The 22,983-nt window shown below is 45.8% G+C and overlaps 1 protein-coding gene across 3 annotated transcripts in view; it reads left to right on the forward strand.

Annotated features, from left to right (window-relative positions):
• exoc6b (exocyst complex component 6B) overlaps positions 1 to 14,031 on the forward strand; it is a 113,251-nt gene extending 99,220 nt beyond the window's left edge. For 2 of the 3 annotated variants that reach the window (XM_031895261.1, XM_031895259.1), the window contains exons 19-20: positions 6,582 to 6,694; positions 10,754 to 14,031. In XM_031895261.1, coding sequence (XP_031751121.1) covers positions 6,582 to 6,694; positions 10,754 to 10,880 — 240 coding nt within the window. In that variant the 3' untranslated portion in view covers positions 10,881 to 14,031. Of the gene's footprint in view, positions 1 to 6,581; positions 6,695 to 7,902; positions 8,317 to 10,753 lie in introns of those variants that run through there. The other variant, XM_031895260.1, reaches the window with a different exon arrangement.
• The last annotated feature ends 8,952 nt before the right edge of the window (positions 14,032 to 22,983 follow it).

The following is a 22,983-nucleotide window of genomic DNA, read 5'->3' on the forward strand; positions in this document are numbered from 1 at the left end:
TGTTTAGACTTATCTACAGCTGCCTATTGTGGGGAGATAGAGCCGCAAAAGCCACATCAAAACAATATGCCCCGTTTCTGTGGGGCTTTTGTTCTTCTGGTTTTGCTTGTGGGTTTTAGGAAACAAACAGCCATGAAAACACTGTTTTCTTTAGAGCGTACATTCAGCGCTGCCATACACCGTGAGAAACGGCTTCTCTGTGACTTCTAGTTGCACTGCCGTCTGTCGGGTATCCAAATTGCACAGAAAAAATTGCTTTAATTACCACGAGTCCTGTGTAGATTGAAAGATGACAGATTATATTATGGTTAAAACAAACCTGTACGTACGAATTGCGGTTTATTTGTCTTGGAGTTCCACAGAGGCAGACACTAAAGGTCCCCCATACACGGGCCGATTGTAGCTGCCGATATGAGTCCCATGGACAGATTCGGCAGCTTATTGGCCCGAGTAGGGGCAGAAACGACAGCCATACCAGACCGATATCTGGCCTGAAATTGGGCGAATATCGATTGGGCAGGTTAAAAGATTTAGTCGGATCGGGGACCGCATCGGCTCGTTGACCCGGTCCCCGAACCGACTGCCCCATTGCCGCAAATATAATTCGATCATTTGGCCCCAGGGCTAAACGATTGAATTAGCCTACATGTTCCCCGATATCGCCCATCCGTAGGTGGGGATATTGGGTGAAGATCCTCTCGCTTGGCGATCATAAACAGCGTGAAAACCTTTCTGGCTTTGACACCTTCAATGTAAAATTTTGGAAGCCTCCCATAGGACTCAATGGCACTCTACACATCCAGCCTGGCCAAAAGATAGTCACGATACCAAAGCTTGAATGAATTCCAAAATGGTCGTAGTCGTAGAAAAATACAACATTTTCGTGGAAGTTAATGAAAACCACTAAATAGTAGTGGAATTTTAATGGTATTATCATGGGCATTACGAAAAGCTCTAGAAGTTAGAAAAAATACGTGATTTAATGAATGGGCCCCATAGCTTCATTAGGACCTCACTGGTGGTGGTGAAAAGTATGGGTCAAGGTTTAACACGATGACCCAATATGACCAAGACCAAACATGACCAAGACCAAGCCCACTTCCTAGGCTGTACAAGTCTTGAACTAGGGAGGCAAATTAAAAGCAATTAGCTGCTGTTTGTAGGAACTTTTACAGCAGCCCTATGCAAGAGGAGACAGGCAATAGAGATTGCATGGCCTATTATCCATAATGCAAAGCAATTTAGGCAATTACATTGAAGCCCTAAGGCACGTCACTCTGCACTATAGGGCTGCACAGGTCAAGTGCATACCTCTAATGGGATAAAGGTTTTTGTCCCTAGTCATTGGGCCCTTGGGTTCATGTTTGGAAGTATTTTGCACTGAGATTTCTATTGCATGCTGGGTGATCTCTTTTTATACATTACTGTAGTAGTAACTCATCTGATGCCTTTCTCCATTAAAGGAGAAGGAAAGGCTAATAAAGAGTTAATCCCAAGCTGCAGGCATACCTTCAGTTCTCTCAATAGTGCCCTTAAGTCTCCTCATATTTCTCCCGATGATCAGAAGCCTCATAATAAAAAAAAAACACTGAGCTGTGTAAAGAAAGTTCCCATAATGCCTCGCTCCTGCACCAAGACCAGTGTACATGCTCAGTTTGTAAGACTATGAGGAAGCTTCCTGCTGATTGGCTCAAATCCACATTCCTAAGGGGGGCGGAGTTCTTAGCATTCTTGAGGGAGGGGGGAGCAGGAGAGAGCTGCTTGTCTCTGGCACAGGAAAACAAAGAGACAACAAATCCTGTTTCTTTTGATAGAGGACTCAGTGCAGCGTTTCTGTGAGTGCTTATGGCTGTATTTACACAGACCTTTTTTGATAAAGCTTACTTCATTTTTACCTTTCCTTCTCCTTTAATAGCAAACACTCTATGTCTGCCTCCTTGCATTTACATACTGGGGTCTTCCACCACTGTCATTCGGCATAGGTTCATCCTCTACTGATCTCCTGTATCTGTTGAGACGCCCACTAATGTCATCTGAAACCTTTTACGCTCTACAGACCCTTTTTGCATTGCTCTCAAAGTCATAAACATTAGGGTTTGAGCCATCTTGTTAATTGTTGGGTGACCAACAAGCATTGCTGCAGGAGATTGTCCTCCTCTTCACGCCTACTCCACTACTCTTCCTCTACTGGATGCTTGAATCTGCAAAGATGGCCAATAATTTCACCTGAAGCCCTTTAAAGCTCTTTAAATGCAGATACCTCCTGCATTGCTGTCAAAATCATTGGGATTAGAGTCTGGCCCATCTCGTTAAACCTCGGGTGACTTAAGCATCGCTGCAGGAGATCGTCCTTCCCTTCACACCTCGGATTGCCTCCATTACTATCCGTAGGGTGTTGTTGTTCACGATGTTGTGTCTGGCCTTCAGATAGAGATCACTTTCATCTACCTTCGCAAACACCTTAGAAGCTTGACCTGAAAATGGAATTCTGCTACTCTAGGGTTTTAAGGGGTCATAGGTCAAATGTTAGAACCACTTTACTTCACGGGCTTTCATCATGTGTTTTGCTTTGTCAGTCACTTTCCATCGGAAGAGGAATCTCTGTATTGTGTTTTTGGATTTTTGGCAAAGGCCCTAATGATGTTTTGGGTTTGCTAACTATCGGTTTTGGGCTCCCTGGGCAGCTTAAGTGAGATAACCAGGTTGACATTTGTATTAGTTTAACTTAAGGTGGCCATACACGTAACGATCCGCTCGCTGGCGAGGTCGCCAAGCGAGCAGATCTTCTCCCGATATCCCCACCTACGGGTGGGCGATATCGGGGGAATTTAGGCTAATGTGGTCGTTTGGCCCTGGGGCCAAATAATCACATTATTATGACTGTTAAGGGTGCAGTTGGTTTGGGGGCCGCATCAACGAGCCGATTTTACAGAATACGGACAAATCCTGTTGAGGCGACCAATTTTAATTGGACCCTACATCAGATGAGGTGGCAGATTTTGATTGGACCCTACATCAGATGAGGTGGCAGATTTTGATTGGACCCTACATCAGATGAGGTGGCAGATTTTGATTGGACCATGTATCAGATGAGGTGGCAGATTTTGATTGGACCATGTATCAGATGAGGTGGCAGATTTTGATTGGAACCTACATCAGATGAGGTGGCAGATTTTGAATGGACCCTACATCAGATAAAGGTGGCCAAGCGAGTGGATCTTCTCCCATTATCCCTACCTACAGGTGGCCGATATCGGGGGAATTTAGGCTAATGCGGTTATATCAAATCAAATTATAACGACTGTTAAGGGCGCAGTTGATTTGGGGACCACATCAACGAGCCGATGCGGTCCCCGAACTGACTGAATCTTTTAACCTGCCCGATCAATATCTGCCCAATTTCAGGCCAAATATTGGTCGGGCAGGCCAGTCGTTGCTGCCCTTACACGGGCCGATAAGCTGCCGAATCAGTCCAAGGGACCCATATCAGCAGTTACAATCGGCCCGTGTATGGCCACCTTTATGGTGGGTTAACTGCCAATCCAATAGTGAGAAGCCATGTTCTCTGTACATGATAATCTGCTCCCCTATGTTTGCACAAGGATAAATGTCTGATTAAGAGGTTAAATTCCCCCAATTCTTATTAAATGTTTTTTGTTGTTGCTGAACAAAGGTGAATTTTGACTTTGGGTTTAACTGGAAGGGAACTCGGGATAACTGGTTTGTACCTCTCTCTGCAGCTTTGGCCATAGGGCATTCAGTGGGTGAACCTGTTACCTTCCTTTACAGAACCCTACAGTTGATACCATGAGTTCACAGATAAGGTTTCCAAGGGCCTTGGCAACGAGCCACAGTCGGAGTGTGATAGCTGCTATTTTAAGCTTATTTTCGTTTAAGAAAACTCCTCGAGGCAACACGGGTTAAGGGCTTCAAAGTTAATCACCTAGACATGGTGGGAACAGACAGCTGTCAAGAAGGGCGTGATGTGATGCCTTTTATTTTCGTGCAAAGACTTACCCCGAGCCTGAGCTATGGGAGGCAGGAGTCAAGTTGCATATTTTTGTTTTTCCCTTTCTCACAAAAATGTTCTCAGCATTGAATACACTTTTTGGGCCAAGATGCACTTGAGTAATACTTACCCTTGGCCTTCCCTGTGTATAGTACTAACAAGCGTTTGTCCAGCCTTCTTGTTTCGTCCATCTTTTTATGATGGGCAAATGTCCATCATGTTGGGGGCTCTCAGGAGTTAGTATTGGGCATAATTTGAGTTGTGTAGAAGTAGAATAAAAAAAACCTATTTTTACAAAGCTCTGTATAAAATACAGGACGATGGACACCCCTGAGCCATCTCTCGTCAGCCACCAGTGGAGTCATATACAATAAGGACTTGATTCCTTAATACAGCAGCCAATCAAAGAATGTTTCAGCTACACTGAAGAAGAAATGTTAATCATGGCAGCCCTGTAGGACAAATAGTAATAGTATAGATCAGACCAGCCCTACATGGCTTCCAATCATGAAAGAGCCAAAGGAGGTGGTAGAACCCTAAACTATTCTGTGTGAGAGCATCAATGGGGTTCTGCTCTGACATACACACATTATTCACTTTAATCTGCTGCCTCGTGAGATGTTTCAGCGGGGTTTCCCAGCAGAACCCAAGAACATTGCTGAAGTCAAGGTGTGGTTCCTCCACCTACTCACCTTTCTTTCTGTGGTGTCACAAAGCAGGAATATTTGGTCTAGAGGTCAAGTGTAGAACTCAGTCTGGAGATTATGGCTTGAGTCTCAGTGCACATTAACTAGTTTGCAGGGCTGTGGAGTCTCATTATATAAATCCTTCATCTCCGACTCCTAAGTTTTTGGTACCACCAACTTCAACCCCAGGTAACCAAAATGGCTTCCGACTTCTGCTTCACGACTCCAATTCCACAGCCTTGCTGGTCTGTGTCCTATTATAATTGAGCCGGCCACACAAGGGCCAGCATCTTAATTGTTTTCAGCAGGAAGTTGGTTAAAAACTGATGGATGAGATATTTTAGTATTGTTTACTGACTGCAAATTTTTCCTCAGTGTCTTGAGTTTTTATGAAATCAACCTTCAGCATTTTCCACCAGTCTAAAGGTCCCCATACACTGGCATTTCCGCTCGCTTGGCGATGTCACCAAGTGAGTGGATCTTCTCCTGATATCCCCACCTACGGGTGCGCGATATTGGGAGAATACAGGGAAATTGGGGCCAAACGATCAAATTATGGTGACGGGCATAGGTAAAGCTGATGGGGTCCCCAATCCGACTAGATTTTCTAACCTACCCAATCGAGATCTGCACGATTTCAGGCCAGATATCGGTCGGGCAGGCCCGTTGGAAGTGCCCATACATGGGCCGATTAGCTGCCGAATTGGTCCAAGGGACCCATATCAGCAGCTACTATAGGCCCGTGTATGGGGACCTTGAGAATTGTGGTTGAAAAAGCCTCAAGGCTTGTGTCCTAAAGGTGGCCATTCACGTTCAGATTTTAATCTTCTTCCAACGAACCTTCGGATATGTTTAGATGCAACGATCAGAACATTCAAATTGTAGGATAAAGCCCTAAAAATAACAAATGGGAGGATGTTCTGAACATGAAGTAGTTGGTGGGCACCAATCGTACCAAAGTGACTTCCTGGAAATGAATTGTAGGTCCCTCAAGGATATCATCAGATACACAATACATGCGCTGATTTTATCATTATTTAATTTGGCCAATCGACTAAATGACTAGTCGCCATGGTACGAAAATTATTGGGATAATAATTCTGAGTCCAGACACAGTCCGAAAATCGTAAGAAACTAGGTTTTGTATGTTTTTATCAGTGCGTTTATGGCCAGGAAGGTTTGGCCAATACAGCGACATTCCTCAACCTGCAGAAGGAATCTTTCCTATTTATTGCTTATTTTAGAAAAAGCCTCAATTTTTAAAGCGGAAAGGAGAAAGAACATGTCTGAAAGCTAAATTAAGTCTAAAGGTGGCCATACACAGGCTGATTGTAGCTGCCAATATCAGTCCCTTGGACCGATTTGGCAGCTTATCGGCCCATTTAGGGGCAGAAACAACGGCCATACCCGACCGATATTTGGCCTGAAATTGGCCAGATATTGATTGGGCAGGTTAAAAGATTTAGTCGGATCGGGACTGACCGCCATTGCCGTAGGTGGGGATATCAGGAGAAGTTGGTCGCCATGTATGGCCACCTTAAGACTGAATACAGGCCCTCCATTTAATCCAGTTAATGTTCTACCTGCCCAGTGTGTCTTGGTTTGCTCTCTGAAGATATACTTCCTGTGTAAAAGCGGTTTTAGGGGTTTTCTTAACCGTTTGCAATAATCTTTGAAATAAAAGTAAGGAACTTTTACATCTCCGCAACCCCCACGTTGTTTTCTTTGCTTTGTTTCCGGGCTCATTCTACTCGTACAGTTTAAGGCAGTGAATTTTTGCTCTAATCCATTGTGTGGTTACACTTGAGCTGCATCTGTCAATATAACCGAGGCTTTGCATGTTGTTTGTCCTGTAAATTCACATTTTTTTTTCTTCTTTCCCACAGTTATTAGACCTTTTCATCAAATGGGATTGGTCCACTTACCTGGCTGATTACGGGCAACCTACGTGCAAGTACCTACGAGTCAACCCCACCACGGCCCTCATTTTATTGGAAAAGTGAGTCAGCTTGAATCATTACTGATTATCCTTTACTCTCTTATTACTTCATGATTCTCACTCTCTACAAGAGAGATTTTTTTAATCATTTACCATAACATGAGTTGTGTTCTTGTCAAGTGTTCACTTCCTTGTACCATGACTCCCGCCTTTGGTCCATACATGGGACCATAAATCTTATTGTACAATCTTTACAGGTACCTTAAGGTCCCCATACACGGGCCGATTCTAGCTGCCGATATGGGTCCCTTAGACCGATTCAGCAGCTAATCGGCCCATGTATGGGAACTACCGACGGGCCTGCCCGACCGATATCTGGCCTGAAATCGACCAGATCTCGATCAGGCAGGTTAAAAAATCTAGTCAGATCGGGGACCGCATCGCTTGTTGATACGGTCCCCAGACCAACTTTGTCTATACATGTCGTTGTAATTCGATTGTTTGGCCCCAGGGTTAAACGAACGAATTAGCCTGGATTCTCCTGATATCGCCCACCCTTAGGTGGGGGATATCGGGAGAAGATCCACTCGCTTGGCGCCAAGTGAGTGGATCTGAAGGTGTATGGGCACCACCTACTCATTAGCAGAGCCAACCCTTGAGTAGAATGGAGGCCAGCAGAAGATAAAATTGGGATATTCCACATATGACATGGTCCCATCATTCCAAGTCGTTATACAGCACTTTGAAAACTAGAGCAGTACATATGTGTAGGTAGATGTGTAGATAACAAGGCAGTTGGGTGGTCTAGTGAGGAAACATTGATGAACCATGCTCCTAATAGTGCCCCTTATTTTTTTATTTATTTTGTCATCTGAATTGGGTCTAAGTCCCTAAACACTACAATTGCACCACACATCCTCAGCAATTCCCAAACTGCAGTTCTGGCCCCTCCGGGGGTGTTCTGGATCAGTTACAGGGGGACCCAGTCTGAACATTGGAGATTTGGGGAGAATGGCTGTTTGCTTTACGTCATTGTTCAGGTTAATAGGACGTCCATTGGAGGTGTTTTAGAGTTAGGGTTTTTGGGTTTGTGGATTAGGGTTAACCTTATACCTTTAGATATATAAAACTAACTGTTTGGGGTTATCATGGCCTTGGTGTTGTCATGTAGTTTTCTGGTCACACTTGGCCTTGCTTCTCATTTCCTAATTTGACTTCAACTTTTCTTTTCCATGTATACTTTACTGTATATTTTCCACCAATAAAAGGATCCACCGGGTGTAAGTATTGATGCATAACTGTTGCTCTGTGCTTTTGAGACTTTAAATGATGAATTATTGCTAATAATATGGCAGATGATTTCTGTTGAAGTGACCAAAGTCTGTCTTCTCAGCTGTCTGGATTACTGACTCAGCACTAAACCTCGTTGTTCCTTTGTAATGAACTTTATAGCGTCTCCATACTAATCCTTGTAGTACTGTGGGTTTCCGTCTCTGCCCTTGTGATGTTTATACAGAGTGACAAATGCAAGGAAATGTCAAGTTGTTTCATTCCAAGCATGCAGTTGAGATTGGGAGTATCTTCTCAAAGTGTTTCACCTAAATCCCTTAATCTGCAAAGGTTTATCTTCATGATATGTTCACACCAATATCTGAGCTTAAGGTCCCCGTACACGGGCCGATTGTAGCTGCAGATATGGGTCCCTTAGACTGATTCGGCAGCTTATCGGCCCGTGTATGGGCACTACCGACGGGCCTGCCTGACTGATATCTGGCCAGAAATCAGCCAGATATCGATAGGGCAGGTTAAAAAATCTAGTCGGATCGGGGACCGCATTGGCTCATTGATGCGGTCCCCGACCCGACTTTGCCTATACCCGTCCTTATAATTCGATCGTTTGGCCCCAGGGCCAAACAACTTAATTAGCCTGGATTCTCCCGATATCGCCCTCCCGTGGGTGGAGGATATCGGGAGAAGATCCGCTCGCTTGGCGACTTTGCCAAGCGAGCGGATCTGAAGGTGTATGGGCAGCTTATCGGCCCGTGTATGGGCACTACCAGTGGGCCTGCCCAACCGATATCTGCCCTGAAATTGTCCAGATATCGATTGGGCAGGTTGAAAGATTTAGTTGGATCGGGGACCGCATCGGCTCGTTGATGCGGTCCCCAAACAAACTCCGCCCGTTGCTGTTATAATTCGATCGTTTGGCCCCATGGCCAAACGATTGAATTAGCCTAAATTTGCCTGAAATCGCCCACCCATAGGTGGGGATATTGGGAGAAGATCCGCTGGCTTGGCGACCTTTTAACGTGTGGCCACCTTTAGTCTTTAAGGACTTTGGAGGAGTCCTACATATTACAGTAGACTCTCATGAAACCTTTAAAGAAGAAGGGAAGCCTGACAATAACCCTATTCCCAGGCCTCACTCTCCCCTTTCAAACTAGGGACTTACCTAACAGCAGCTAGAACTTTTCCTGCCTCAGTAACAAAGTAGGGTTGGCAGTGGCCACTTTGCACCTCTTGGGGTCCTCTCTATCGTGATCTCCTTACAGAAGCACTTGAACTTGAAGCCAATCTGGACCTTGCTTCAACTGCACATACTGCGTGTCAGCGTTCACAGTGAAGAGGACCCCAAAAAGATGGCGCCCACCAATCCTGCTGCTGTTCGGTGCTGCCCCCATGTTGTGGTTCTGGGGGGGCGGAGGCCTCATTAGATATCATTAAAGTCCTCTTTGTTTTTACTTCACTAGTTTAGAGCATATGGAGCCCACATTATTGGGTCATCTGTCTTGTTTACTAGCAACAAATGTTTGGGTATAGATATGTAGGTTTCCCTACCACCGCCGAGGGTGGACCCAACACTCTGTTTAGTATAGACACATAAATGAAAGATGTGTAGAAGGGGAACATGCTGGGATAGGATAAGTGATAATCTGAAATCATCAAGTACAATAAATCACTTGTTGGGAGACCAATGAGTGTGCGCCTTTTCAGCAATGTTCCAATCCTAATGCCCCTTATAGGGGGGAACACAACCATAACCAGTATCTGCATGTCGCTTGTTCCTGGATGCTCGGAGCATGTATAAATTGCAGTTGTTTCCGTGTTCTGGGGGGAATCAAAATGTTCATTAATAGGTAATTACAGAATCTATGGGTTCCGTGCACTATAAGTCAGCTGAACTCTGAATCCTTGGAAAGGGTCAACCAATAACTGAATCCATGACTTAATTTGCCAATGAAATTTGAGAAACATTCAAAAAAATTGTAGCATTTAATTGTCCATTGGAATGTAATGTCCACATCCGGCCCGCTTGCCTTTTCAATCCAGCCCGCCGAGTCGTGCCCCTTAAAAGAAGTATGGCCCCTGATTGGTTGCACCCCGTGCGTGCACGTAATATCACCACACACGGGGCGCATGGAGGATGCTAGGGAGGATGCTGGGGGTGGAGCTGGAGGATGCTGGGGGTGGAGCTGTAGCATGCTGGAGGTGGAGCTGTAGCATGCTGGGGGTGGAGCTGTAGCATGCTGGGGGTGGAGCTGTAGCATGCTGGGGGTGGAGCTGTAGCATGCTGGGGGTGGAGCTGTAGCATGCTGGGGGTGGAGCTGGAGGATGCTGGGGGTGGAGCTGGAGGATGCTGGGGGTGGAGCTGGAGGATGCTGTGAGAGAGGCGGAGGATGCTGGGGGGGTGGAGCTGGAGGATGCTGGGGGGTGGAGCTGGAGAGGATGCTGGGGGTGGAGCTGGAGGATGCTGGGGAGTGGAGCTGGAGGATGCTGGGGAGTGGAGCTGGAGGGGATGCTGGGGAGTGGAGCTGGAGGGAGCTGAGAGGCCCTGTGATTTGTGACGCTGGCCCGGCCCGTTGGTAAGTCAATGTGGCCCCTGAGCCAAAAAGTTTGCCCACCCCTGATCTAAATCCTGGGGAGAAAGATGCTGGGATTCGTCTGAATTCCAAACCAGATCCCAGATTCGGTTCAACCACATTAATTATTGTCTGAAGCGTTAACTATCAGTCATATCCTGATATCTTTAAGTATGTTTGGGCCCCAACTACCTTGGCTTAACCTTACATACTCAAATCAGTGCTGGTAATAAATGTCTTTTCTTTTCCCACTTGGCAGGATGAAAGACTCAAGCCGGAAAAACAACGTTTTTGCTCAGTTCCGGAAAAACGAGCGGGACAAACAGAAGCTGATAGAGACGGTGGCCAAGCAACTTCGAAGTCTAATCAACAGCCACCATTCATGAGATCTCCGCCACTACAGCCCTAACCGGAAGATGACTGGACAGTGCCAAATGCTGTACACTAATTGAGCGACTGTACCGCCCTTTTATTGGCAACGGAAAACCTTATGTAGACTGCGTAGCGTCCGGCAGCCATGGCGTCTGCTTCAGTAGCGGTGGGCAGAGCAATGGCCTCCTCCTAGTTCCGCGCTAAACAAGGGATAGACGTTGTGTTGCTTTGCTAGGTGGTGGGTGTTGTACTTTCTATTGCACTGATCTGGAAGGTTTTGTGACCTATATTAGAAGACAGTCATTTCCTTTTTATATACATATTATATAACTCTTTTTTGAGAGGCAGAACTGATTTTACCGGACAGGTTGGGAGGACAACGGGCAATTCTGGGTATGTTAAGCATGAGCTGCACTGGACTCCTTCACTCCTGAAACCTAGTCTCCCAGTATTCCCAAACTGACTCCTACCTGGAACATGTTTATCCCTTCTTTACTAGAAGGGGCTACAGGGTATTTGCTTCATTAGCCTACTCGGAAATGGCAGTAAGTTGCCCCGTGAACTGACACATGCAGGAGACGAGAGCATCCCTTCAGACATGGTTGGCCTCGTCTGTAACCCAATCAGATCTTTTGCATTCTTTATACTAACTGCACTAAACAATTACAAGGTATCTGTATATTGGGTTACTTTGCTCGTGATTCTTTCTAACACTATTAAGAACATCAGCTTTGATTTTCCTTGATGTATAGACAAAACTGTTATAGTGGAGCCACGTCTGTCCGTAGAGGTTTAAACTGCTAAAGTAATCTGAGCAATATTGTTATATTAAGAGTTCTCTTGCAGTATATCTTACCCCATTCACCTGATGCCAGTGTTAATTGGTACATCTCACTAATGAATCTAGCACAGTCTTCCACATACCCACGGCCGTCCCTATTTTGTACTAAGAAAACCTTGAAGCTGAACATTTTCCCTACACCGCAGTAAAGCACACTCCTAACTTCCATTCCTCAACTCTTCTTTAGACGACATTAATTAGAATCCAGCCATTGTTCTAACTTAATACTACAGTCAGTCCTTATTCAAGGTTTTATATTCTGTACCTAGCCCGGGTCACCTAATGGGATGTCTTCATTACTGAGGAGATTCTCAATGGAGAGTAGTTCCAAGTAAGGGCAAGTTTTCCACAAATGGCCTTCATATTGCTAATAAGCCTACCCACAGATGAAAAAGGACATGACTAATTATTTCGTTATACCAGATTCATGGCTAAAGCAGAGGATATTTCAGACAAGACTGAGTGAGGAATGATATGTCCTAACCTTCCCTAATGGACTCTTTCCTCCATAGGATGCAGAAACAATGTAAAGTCTCCGAGAATTACAGTTCTCACCAGGAGACAGGAATATTTTGGCTGTAACCATACAAAGTCTGAAGACTCTTAGTGACCAAAAGTCTTGTATCATTGGGTGGCGCCTTTCTGTGACAATGTGCCATGGCATACCCAACTTATTCTATTGTCGTTTGGCTTCATGATGAAGCAGGTGGAATCTTCTAAAGCGTTGCCGACTGGTCACTTAAGAGAAATTCAGTTGGCCGATGGATTGTAAGGAGCTATAGTTGTGCTGTATCTTTAAAAAAATGGAAGCAGGGGTGGGGTTTAGGTGTGGCAGGAAGGGCTTCTTTCCTGAGCACAATGTAGATGCCCAACCTTGTATATTTAATGCTGAATGTAATCATTCCCAACTACGCTATTGGGAATTGCTGTAGTGCAGTTTGTTTTGATAGACACTCCAGGCAAACACGGCACAGGCACTTTAGGCCTCAGTAAAGAAGTGTTGGAGCGCTCAAGCTGAACCTGATGGGATAGCAGCCATCATACGATATCCTGAGCAGCTCAGTGCTATCCAACATGCATATTAGGAGCAGGGTTTGCATTTAAACACTCCTATGTAGATACTAAGTCCAACCAGGCCTCTGTAGCCATCACTCCAGAGGAGATCATATTAATCTTCTAAGTATGAAATACATTAATACCCAAGAATGTATTAGTAAAGGACAAGCTAAGAAGATATGTATTGATTCCCTTGCAACATGCTTACGATCTTGGTATCATTTCCACATTGTGCCCTTGGAATATGGCTGGACCAGGACACAATGTCTATGAAGATATTTGAAGTTGCTTCCTTCGGACCTTGCCCAGTACCTGAATGTCTTAAACTTCGGGAAGTCACCCAACATGCAGTATTTAAAGCCCTTAGCATGTGTTGTTTTTGCCCCCGTTGCCCAATAATGTGACCATTTCATTGTTCCATAAAGTGCCTGAATTTGCCTCCAACCCACGCTCCCCGGTGGGCACCCCGTACAACCATGAGCAATGCTTCGAGCTTCCATGACTTCAGGGAATCGAGAGCACTAATCCTTTTTGAGTTTGACCTCTGCCCAATACTCTGGCCCCCATCGTAGCAGAAAGCGCCTCGCAGATGAATTTCTCGTGCGGAGCCAAGAACAAGTTCTTCCTTGTGAATGTCTTCTTTCGAGTTCATTGAAAGCACAAATTCATGCAACGTTGCCACCATTCAATGTTTACTTTAGAGCTGAGCCAAACTATAAACTGCACAAGCACGAGAGCAGCTAAGCGCACAATGCTCATTGCCTTCCTACTCGCAGCTTAAGCGGCTCAACGTGTTGCCATACTTCCAACCCTCCTGATATTACTCTCAATAATGCTGGGATTCCTTTGTTTACCTTAAGCCCCAACTACTGGAGAAGCCTATAGGCGAGAGCTGACAGCGTGGATGATAAAGGGAATTCTAGGGGATTCGTAGACGGCTAAAAACAAAAATGATAGGGATCCTGTCTGCAAAACCTGCACTTTTTAACTCTTTCTTGTGCCAGTGACGAGATTTGTTGGGTTATGATACGCCGGGCCGTAAGCTATGATGACTCCGTCGGAGCCTGAAACAGTCTGGTTGTACAGTAAACAAAGCATTAAAATAAAGGCGGAAAGTTAAGGAGAAGTATGATAGACATTCATGGAATGTTCACCCAGGTCACAAGGCTTTAAGCTTGTAGGATATCTATTGACTACAATGAATGCTGTACACTCCCCTTTGTACTATATCACATCCCTTCAATAATAAAAAGCAGTTTCAATTGTGACTTGTCTGTTTCGTTATCTCCTTCCATCGTAATCTAATCCCTTGCCCTATATTTGCCGGCGCTTCCTTCGGGGATGAGTGGCCCTCTGTATATGTTCCGCTTCTGAGTGTTTGCCCTTATGTACCCAATAAAAACTGCCCATATGTCCAAATAGTTTTGGAGAGGTCTCTTGGACAAGTGTCTTTCTGTCCAGTTGGGTCAATCAGGCAGATTCCTTCGTTGCCCTGGGGGTCTAGGGAGATCCATTGGGTGAGGGCTATCAACTTGCCAGTGTGTTTTATGTCCAACGGGATCTTCAGACCTGCCTGATCCCTATCTGCCCAATTTTCTAACTGTAGTCGATGAGCCAGATCTTCAGAGCTGATTGGGCCAGTTGGCATCTTATTCAACCCATGAATTTACAGCATTTGCCACTGAAGAAACAACTAAAATGGGGGTACGCTCTGCAGACCCTAACATATTGGCCACCCCACTGGGTTTTGTGGTCCTTTAGTCAGTTATTGTTCATATAAAGTATACAGGTAGCAATAGGGCTCAAATCTAGGCACTAATGTTGGGTACATATGTAGCCAAATGTCTTATGGCCAATTGGGCAGAATATTGTGCAGTACACAGAACAGAAGAAGCCCTGGAGCCAGTAAAGGTGGCCATATACATAAAGATTTGCTCATTTGACCAATTTTTGACCAGATATCTGTTTGGGAGGCCAGTCGGAGTGCCCCATACATGGGCAGATAAGCTGTTAAATCGGTTGTAAGAACCAACCTCATTTCTACCCTGCATCTGTGTGTTCAAGCTGCCTTGCCCATATTTAGGCCACCATTAGCCAATGTTTAGGCCACCATTAGCCCATGTTTAGCCCACTACTAGCCCATGTTTAGCCCACTACTAGCCCTTGTTAGCCCATGTAAAGCCCACCATTAGCCCAATATTAGCCCATATGTAGGCCACCATTAGCCCATGTTTAGGCCACCATTAGCCCATATTTAGGCCACCATTAGCCCATGTTAGCCCTCCTTTAGCCCATATATAGGCCACCATTAGCCCATATATAGGCCACCATTAGCTCATATTTAGCCCATATTTAGGCCATCATTAGCCCATATTTAGGCCACCATTAGCCCATATTTAGCCCACTATTAGCCCATATTTAACAGACCATTAGCCCACTATTAGCCCATATATAGGCCACCATTAGCTCATATTTAGCCCACTATTAGCCCATATTTAGCAGACATTTAGCCCATATTTAGCAGACCATTAGCCCATATTTGGGCCACCATTAGCCCATGTTAGCCCTCCTTTAGCCCATATATAGGCCACCATTAGCCCATATATAGGCCACCATTAGCTCATATTTAGCCCATATTTAGGCCATCATTAGCCCATATTTAGGCCACCATTAGCCCATATTTAGCCCACTATTAGCCCATATTTAACAGACCATTAGCCCACTATTAGCCCATATATAGGCCACCATTAGCTCATATTTAGCCCACTATTAGCCCATATTTAGCAGACATTTAGCCCATATTTAGCAGACCATTAGCCCATATTTGGGCCACCATTAGCCCATATTTAGGCCACCATTAGCCCATATTTGGGCCACCATTAGCCCATATTTAGGCCACCATCAGCCCATATTTAGCCCACCATTAGCCCATATTTAGCCCACTATTAGCCCATATTTAGCAGACCATCAGCCCATGTTCAGCCCACAGTGAGATCAGTCGGTAAGTGTTCCCAGGCTGACAGTTTTGTCGGACTGTCAGTTCCAAGGGAATGGCCCAGCAATGCAGGCAGAGTCCACAAGAGGGGAGAGCTGCAGCTGGAATCCTGTCCGTGCCGCTGTGTTTCCTATAGGCGCCTCTCCCCTGCGCTTAGTGATCCCGTTCCCTTTCCTTCCCTCCTCTCACTATTCCCCCTTATTCTTCTCTTTCTAAAGTGACTTTAGTGGCTTCTATATATAAATCTGCAGCAATATTCTGCCTTCTGGCCCAATAATGGGAAAATGTTTACTCTAATTACAGTGTATATGGGAAATGAATGGGCACTCATATACCCAAGCTTCCTTGTAACCCCCCTGCACAGGTTTAACACCCCTACTGATGCCTATTGTAAGCAGCAGTCCTGCCCTGCTTTATGGCTGAGATTCTAGCTATCTGTATAACAGAGCATTCTGTCACAGTGGCACAGATCCTATCTGATCCCCCCCATTGTAAGCAGCAGTCCTGCCCTGCTTTATGGCTGAGATTCTAGCTATCTGTATAACAGAGCATTCTGTCACAGTGGCACAGATCCTATCTGATCCCCCCATTGTAAGCAGCAGTCCTGCCCTGCTTTATGGCTGAGATTCTAGCTATCTGTATAACAGAGCATTCTGTCACAGTGGCACAGATCCTATCTGATCCCCCCATTGTAAGCAGCAGTCCTGCCCTGCTTTATGGCTGAGATTCTAGCTATCTGTATAACAGAGCATTCTGTCACAGTGGCACAGATCCTATCTGATCCCCCCATTGTAAGCAGCAGTCCTGCCCTGCTTTATGGCTGAGATTCTAGCTATCTGTATAACAGAGCATTCTGTCACAGTGGCACAGATCCTATGTGATCCCCCCATTGTAAGCAGCAGTCCTGCCCTGCTTTATGGCTGAGATTCTAGCTATCTGTATAACAGAGCATTCTGTCACAGTGGCACAGATCCTATCTGATCCCCCCATTGTAAGCAGCAGTCCTGCCCTGCTTTATGGCTGAGATTCTAGCTATCTGTATAACAGAGCATATGGCAGTGTAACAGTTAATAAATTCTATTTCCCAGGGGCAGATGAGAGAGTTCCCAGGTACAGCGCTGGTGGAAGGGAAGCAACAAAGGAACAGCCCCAGGTACATAAAAGATGCAGTTCTGGACCCTCTATAGATGCCCATTAAACTCGCAGCCAATACAGATCCGCTGGGGGGGCCGGGGGGGGGGGGGGTAGCAGGAGCCTTTGGAATGCACTTTATTGCCTTTGATGGGGGCTGTGCTTTGAATCTCCCCGGCACCTCCATGGATTTTGTGCAGCCACATTTGAAGTGATCTTCCAGATGCCACAGGGAATTGATCTGTCAGCCAGAGCCTGGGGCTTATTCCCTTGAGAAATAGGCTGCAGATTGCTGGCCAAGGGGGGGGGCACTGGTACTGGTGGGGCATGAAATATACAGGAGGGAATGCCAATGCAAGCATCTAGTACAAATTAGATCATAAGCTCTTGGGGGCAGGACTTCTCTTTATAGGATATAAACTAAAGGGGACCGTCACCCCCAAATGGCTTTTTTTTTTGCATTTTTGAACTGTTATTCATTGGTTTTAAGCTTATTTGTAGTCAGTGTCTGTTTATCCCTTTCTGTTCTCTGGTTCTGGAACCGTGGAGCAGAAGCCAGTCCTCCCTATTCCCTATAGGACGTGCGTCGGCAGGGCAAGCAATAAGGCAGAAGAGGTGATAACAGACACCCGAGACTTGCGCCTCGTTACGGGAGAGAAGAAACAGAAATTCACTCTCTAGAGTCACAGGGATCAGTCTGGGGGGGGATGTAAAGGAGCCGGGTCTGTTCCCCGAAACCCACGCGAGACCCCATCCCTGTCCCATCTGAGTACTCAGCACTTCTGGGAAGGCCAGTCCTGCCGATAGCACAAGTCCCAGCATGCTTTGTAAATATAACACTAACTGCCGAGTCAGCAGTAAGGACCTGTCATACCCCCTCCTCTTCCCTCACTCATGTCCTGTCATACCTACCAACCCCTATTTCTGTAGGGAAATGAGAGCAGAGCAGGCAGTAACCCTTCCAACACTTTCCCCTGTCTCTGCCCCTATATATTAGGTACCTACCTAGTGCTACCAACCCCTATTTCTGTAGGGAAATGAGAGCAGAGCAGGCAGTAACCCTTCCAACACTTTCCCCTGTCTCTGCCCCTATATATTAGGTACCTACCTAGTGCTACCAACCCCTATTTCTGTAGGGAAATGAGAGCAGAGCAGGCAGTAACCCTTCCAACACTTTCCCCTGTCTCTGCCCCTATATATTAGGTACCTACCTAGTGCTACCAACCCCTATTTCTGTAGGGAAATGAGAGCAGAGCAGGCAGTAACCCTTCCAACACTTTCCCCTGTCTCTGCCCCTATATATTAGGTATCTACCTAGTGCTACCAACCCCTATTTCTGTAGGGAAATGAGAGCAGGCAGTAACCCTTCCAACACTTTCCCCTGTCTCTGCCCCTATATATTAGGTACCTACCTAGTGCTACCAACCCTTATTTCTGTAGGGAAATGAGAGCAGGGCAGGCAGTAACCCTTCCAACACTTTCCCCTGTCTCTGCCCCTATATATTAGGTACCTACCTAGTGCTACCAACCCCTATTTCTGTAGGGAAATGAGAGCAGGGCAGGCAGTAACCCTTCCAACACTTTCCCCTGTCTCTGCCCCTATATATTAGGTACCTACCTAGTGCTACCAACCCCTATTTCTGTATGGAAATGAGAGCAGGGCAGGCAGTAACCCTTCCAACACTTTCCCCTGTCTCTGCCCCTATATATTAGGTACCTACCTAGTGCTACCAACCCCTATTTCTGTAGGGAAATGAGAGCAGGGCAGGCAGTAACCCTTCCAACACTTTCCCCTGTCTCTGTCCCTATATATTAGGTACCTACCTAGTGCTACCAACCCCTATTTCTGTAGGGAAATGAGAGCAGAGCAGGCAGTAACCCTTCCAACACTTTCCCCTGTCTCTGCCCCTATATATTAGGTACCTACCTAGTGCTACTAACCCCTATTTCTGTAGGGAAATGAGAGCAGAGCAGGCAGTAACCCTTCCAACACTTTCCCCTATCTCTGCCCCTATATATTAGGTACCTACCTAGTGCTACCAACCCCTATTTCTGTAGGGAAATGAGAGCAGGGCAGGCAGTAACCCTTCCAACACTTTCCCCTGTCTCTGCCCCTATATATTAGGTACCTACCTAGTGCTACTAACCCCTATTTCTGTAGGGAAATGAGAGCAGGGCAGACAATAACCCTTTACATTCTCTCTAATGGGTTAAATAAGTTGGTTGTTCTACTATACTCCACAGCCTTATTCTATGACTTATTTGGTTGTGTTTTGCTGTAAAACTATATTTATGTTTGTGCTCATAGTAAATGAAGCTCTTAATGAATAATACCAATTAATTTCATTAAGGAAGTATCCAGCCTACGTACTCTTCCTGGCTACAGATAGTGAAGCCATTTATTCTGCCCTGCGACTGCTACACCTACACCAGGGGTCTAATTGCTTTCTAATGAACATGTTTAGCAACAAATCATCACATCACAATATAACTTTTAGTGCTCATTTGGTTGATATCTTGATCCAAAATCAGATTTTTTAAATTCAAGCTCAAATAAGCACACAAATTAGCCCATAACAAGGTTACAGATATATAGAAACATTGGGGTAACAGTCACCCTGCTATAGTTCCAGGGGTACCCAGGGCACAAATAAGCACTCACCCCAAATCCCCCCCTAACTGGCCTTCAGGCTGGGCCCCCTTAGCCCATAACAAGGTTACAGATATATAGAAACATTGGGGTAACAGTCACCCCGCTATAGTTCCAGGGGTACCCAGGGCACAAATAAGCACTCACCCCAAACCCCCCAACTGGCCTTCAGGCTGGGCCCCTTAGCCCATAACAAGGTTACAGATATATAGAAACATTGGGGTAACAGTCACCCTGCTATAGTTCCAGGGGTACCTAGGGCACAAATAAGCACTCACCCCAAATCCCCCCCTAACTGGCCTTCAGGCTGGGCCCCCTTAGCCCATAACAAGGTTACAGATATATAGAAACATTGGGGTAACAGTCACCCTGCTATAGTTCCAGGGGTACCCAGGGCACAAATAAGCACTCACCCCAAACCCCCCCAACTGGCCTTCAGGCTGGGCCCCCTTAGCCCATAACAAGGTTACAGATATATAGAAACATTGGGGTAACAGTCACCCCGCTATAGTTCCAGGGGTACCCAGGGCACAAATAAGCACTCACCCCAAATCCCCCCCTAACTGGCCTTCAGGCTGGGCCCCCTTAGCCCATAACAAGGTTACAGATATATAGAAACATTGGGGTAACAGTCACCCTGCTATAGTTCCAGGGGTACCCAGGGCACAAATAAGCACTCACCCCAAATCTCCCCCTAACTGGCCTTCAGGCTGGGCCCCCTTAGCCCATAACAAGGTTACAGATATATAGAAACATTGGGGTAACAGTCACCCCGCTATAGTTCCAGGGGTACCCAGGGCACAAATAAGCACTCACCCCAAATCCCCCCCTAACTGGCCTTCAGGCTGGGCCCCCTTAGCCCATAACAAGGTTACAGATATATAGAAACATTGGGGTAACAGTCACCCTGCTATAGTTCCAGGGGTACCCAGGGCACAAATAAGCACTCACCCCAAGTCCCCCCTAACTGGCCTTCAGGCTGGGCCCCATTGGTGACTGTCTATGGCATCTTCCACAGGTTGCCAGTCTGGGCCTGTCATTGTTCATATTTTTAGCCTTAGGGCGACATATAACTAACAATGGGCTGTGATTGGCTGGTAGGTATGGAAGTTCACTCAGCGAGGATAAGAAACTTTTGGTGCCTCCAGAAATACAAGGTTTTTGACTTTCCAATGCCCTTTCTGAGTTTCCAGGTATTAAAAAAAAAAAGTTCTATTTGTGGAAAATAATGATACCATCAAAATTAGATGGACCGCCTTATAATTAAGAACTTTAATTTGCTTACGGATAGTTACGGGGGTTAATTGGTGTCACGACCATCTCATCATGGCTGCTCTCTGTGGGCTATTGAGCTCTCAGCCCTCTCCATGACGCATACTGACATACTCCAACTGACCGTCTCTAATTGACCTTCCGGACTCTTCCACCCTCGGAGGTGACTCTCTACACTCTATGGTCTCTTACGTTGGGCCATTTAACCTTTTCTTAAGCCCCTTTGCCAACTATTTTGCTCTTATCGGACACAAAGCTCCTATCTAGGGCTGGCCAAAGGGCATACTAAATCAATATTTTACCTAATGAGCCCTTCAAGTGTATATGATTCAGTTCTGATTCATATCTCTGCCTCCTACTCTTCCTTTCCTTCTTGTTAGTTGTCCACTTACCTCAATGGGAAACTTGACTTTCGACGCAGTCTTTAACCCGTGTTGCATTCAGCCATTACCTGTGTGTAAACTCACTTGGTTGGACTCAATACAAATGGAAAAGAAAGTGATTGGCTTACATTGTGAATAAATCATTTATTGTAGAACGCATGGGAAAATAGCAGCATGATAAAGTTTTGTTTGGCAAATGGCTTCCTTCCTTTACTCTAACAAAGCAGTAGGTCTTTTTATGGTTGAGATTCTATCTTTATAACAGAGAATTCTCTCACAATGTCAACAATATTTACCGCCTTCGCAGTTTTTTTTCTCCATATCCTGAAGGGGCAACAGTTCAAGTTTCATATTTCTTTGAATTTTCTTTCTCAAACATTTGGCTTTCAACTACGGTCAAATAAACAGCATGTATATCTATATATCTGTAGGAATAATTCTTGGTAACGTTTAAGGTCCGATAGTGGCTGCTGATATGGATCCCTTGGACCAATTCGACAGCTTATTGGCCCGTGTTGGGGCAGAAACGACGGCCATACCCGACCAATATCTGGCCTGAAATTTGCCAGATCTCGATCGGGCAGGTTAGAAAATCTAGTCAGATCGGGGAACGCATCGGCTCGTTGATGCGGTCCCCGAACTGACCTTGCCCCAGGGCCAAACGACTGAATTAGCCTACATGCTCCCCGATATCGCCCACCCGTAGGTGGGGATATCGGGTGAAGATCCGCTCGCTTGGCGACCTCGCCAAGTGGGCGAATCTTCACGTGTATGGGGCCCTTTATCTCCTGAAAGATACAATCCCAGTTTTGCCCCCATCTGTTTAACGAAAAGGATACCCATTCCGAATAGGGAGAAGGACGGACAATGTTAAGGTTATATAATAGAAATAAGATTATTGATTTCTCAAGCAGATTGGAAGCAGAATACCATTTGACTATTGACTCTTTCCACTACAAGGGGAGTCCTCATAAAAGGTCCCCATACACGGGCCGATTCTAGCTACTGATATTGGTCCCTTAGACTGATTCGGCAGCTAATCGGCCCGTGTATGGGCACTACTGACGGGCCTGCCCGACCGATATCTGGCCTGAAATCAGCCAGATATCGATTGGGCAGGTTAAAAAATCTAGTCGGATCGGGGACTGCATCGGCTCGTTGATGTGGTCCCTGAACCGACTTTGCCTATACCTGTCATTATAATTTGATTGTTTGGCCCCAGGGCCAAATGATCGAATTAACCTGGATTCTCCCAATATCGCCCACCCGGGGGTGGGGGATATCAAGAGAAGATCTGCTCGCTTGGCGACATCACCTAGCGAGTGGATCTGAAGGTGTATGGCCACCTTAAGTCTTCTTTGAAAGGTAGTTTGTGGATTTTTCCAACGCACGTTGGGTCAACTGTATTGTGTAGACTTGAAGGCACAGAAACTGGCAAATCCACAAACTAATGATTGTGGCGGTTGAAGGTATTGGTAAAGTATCGTCCCTGGAGTGGTCTGTGCTGACCTCCACTGTAATCGAAACATCAGTAGAAGAGAAAAAGAAAGGGAGTTTAGTAGTGGAACTGCAATGGGGTGGTGAATGGGTTGTGTGGGTAGGTCATAGTCTCCCTGCTGAAGGCTAAGGCTCATCCTGATACCAACTGATCCAGCTGAATCCAAGTTAGCTCTCCTACAGGGTTAATCTGCGCTCACTAGTCACACTTTAGAGTTTTTATTACCCCATTACAGGTTATAGTATGTTCCAAGGCCTGGAGAATGCACGGCACATACCTGAGTAGATGTTC

Source organism: Xenopus tropicalis, chromosome 1 (assembly GCF_000004195.4).
Source record: "Xenopus tropicalis strain Nigerian chromosome 1, UCB_Xtro_10.0, whole genome shotgun sequence".
NCBI lineage: Eukaryota > Metazoa > Chordata > Amphibia > Anura > Pipidae > Xenopus > Xenopus tropicalis.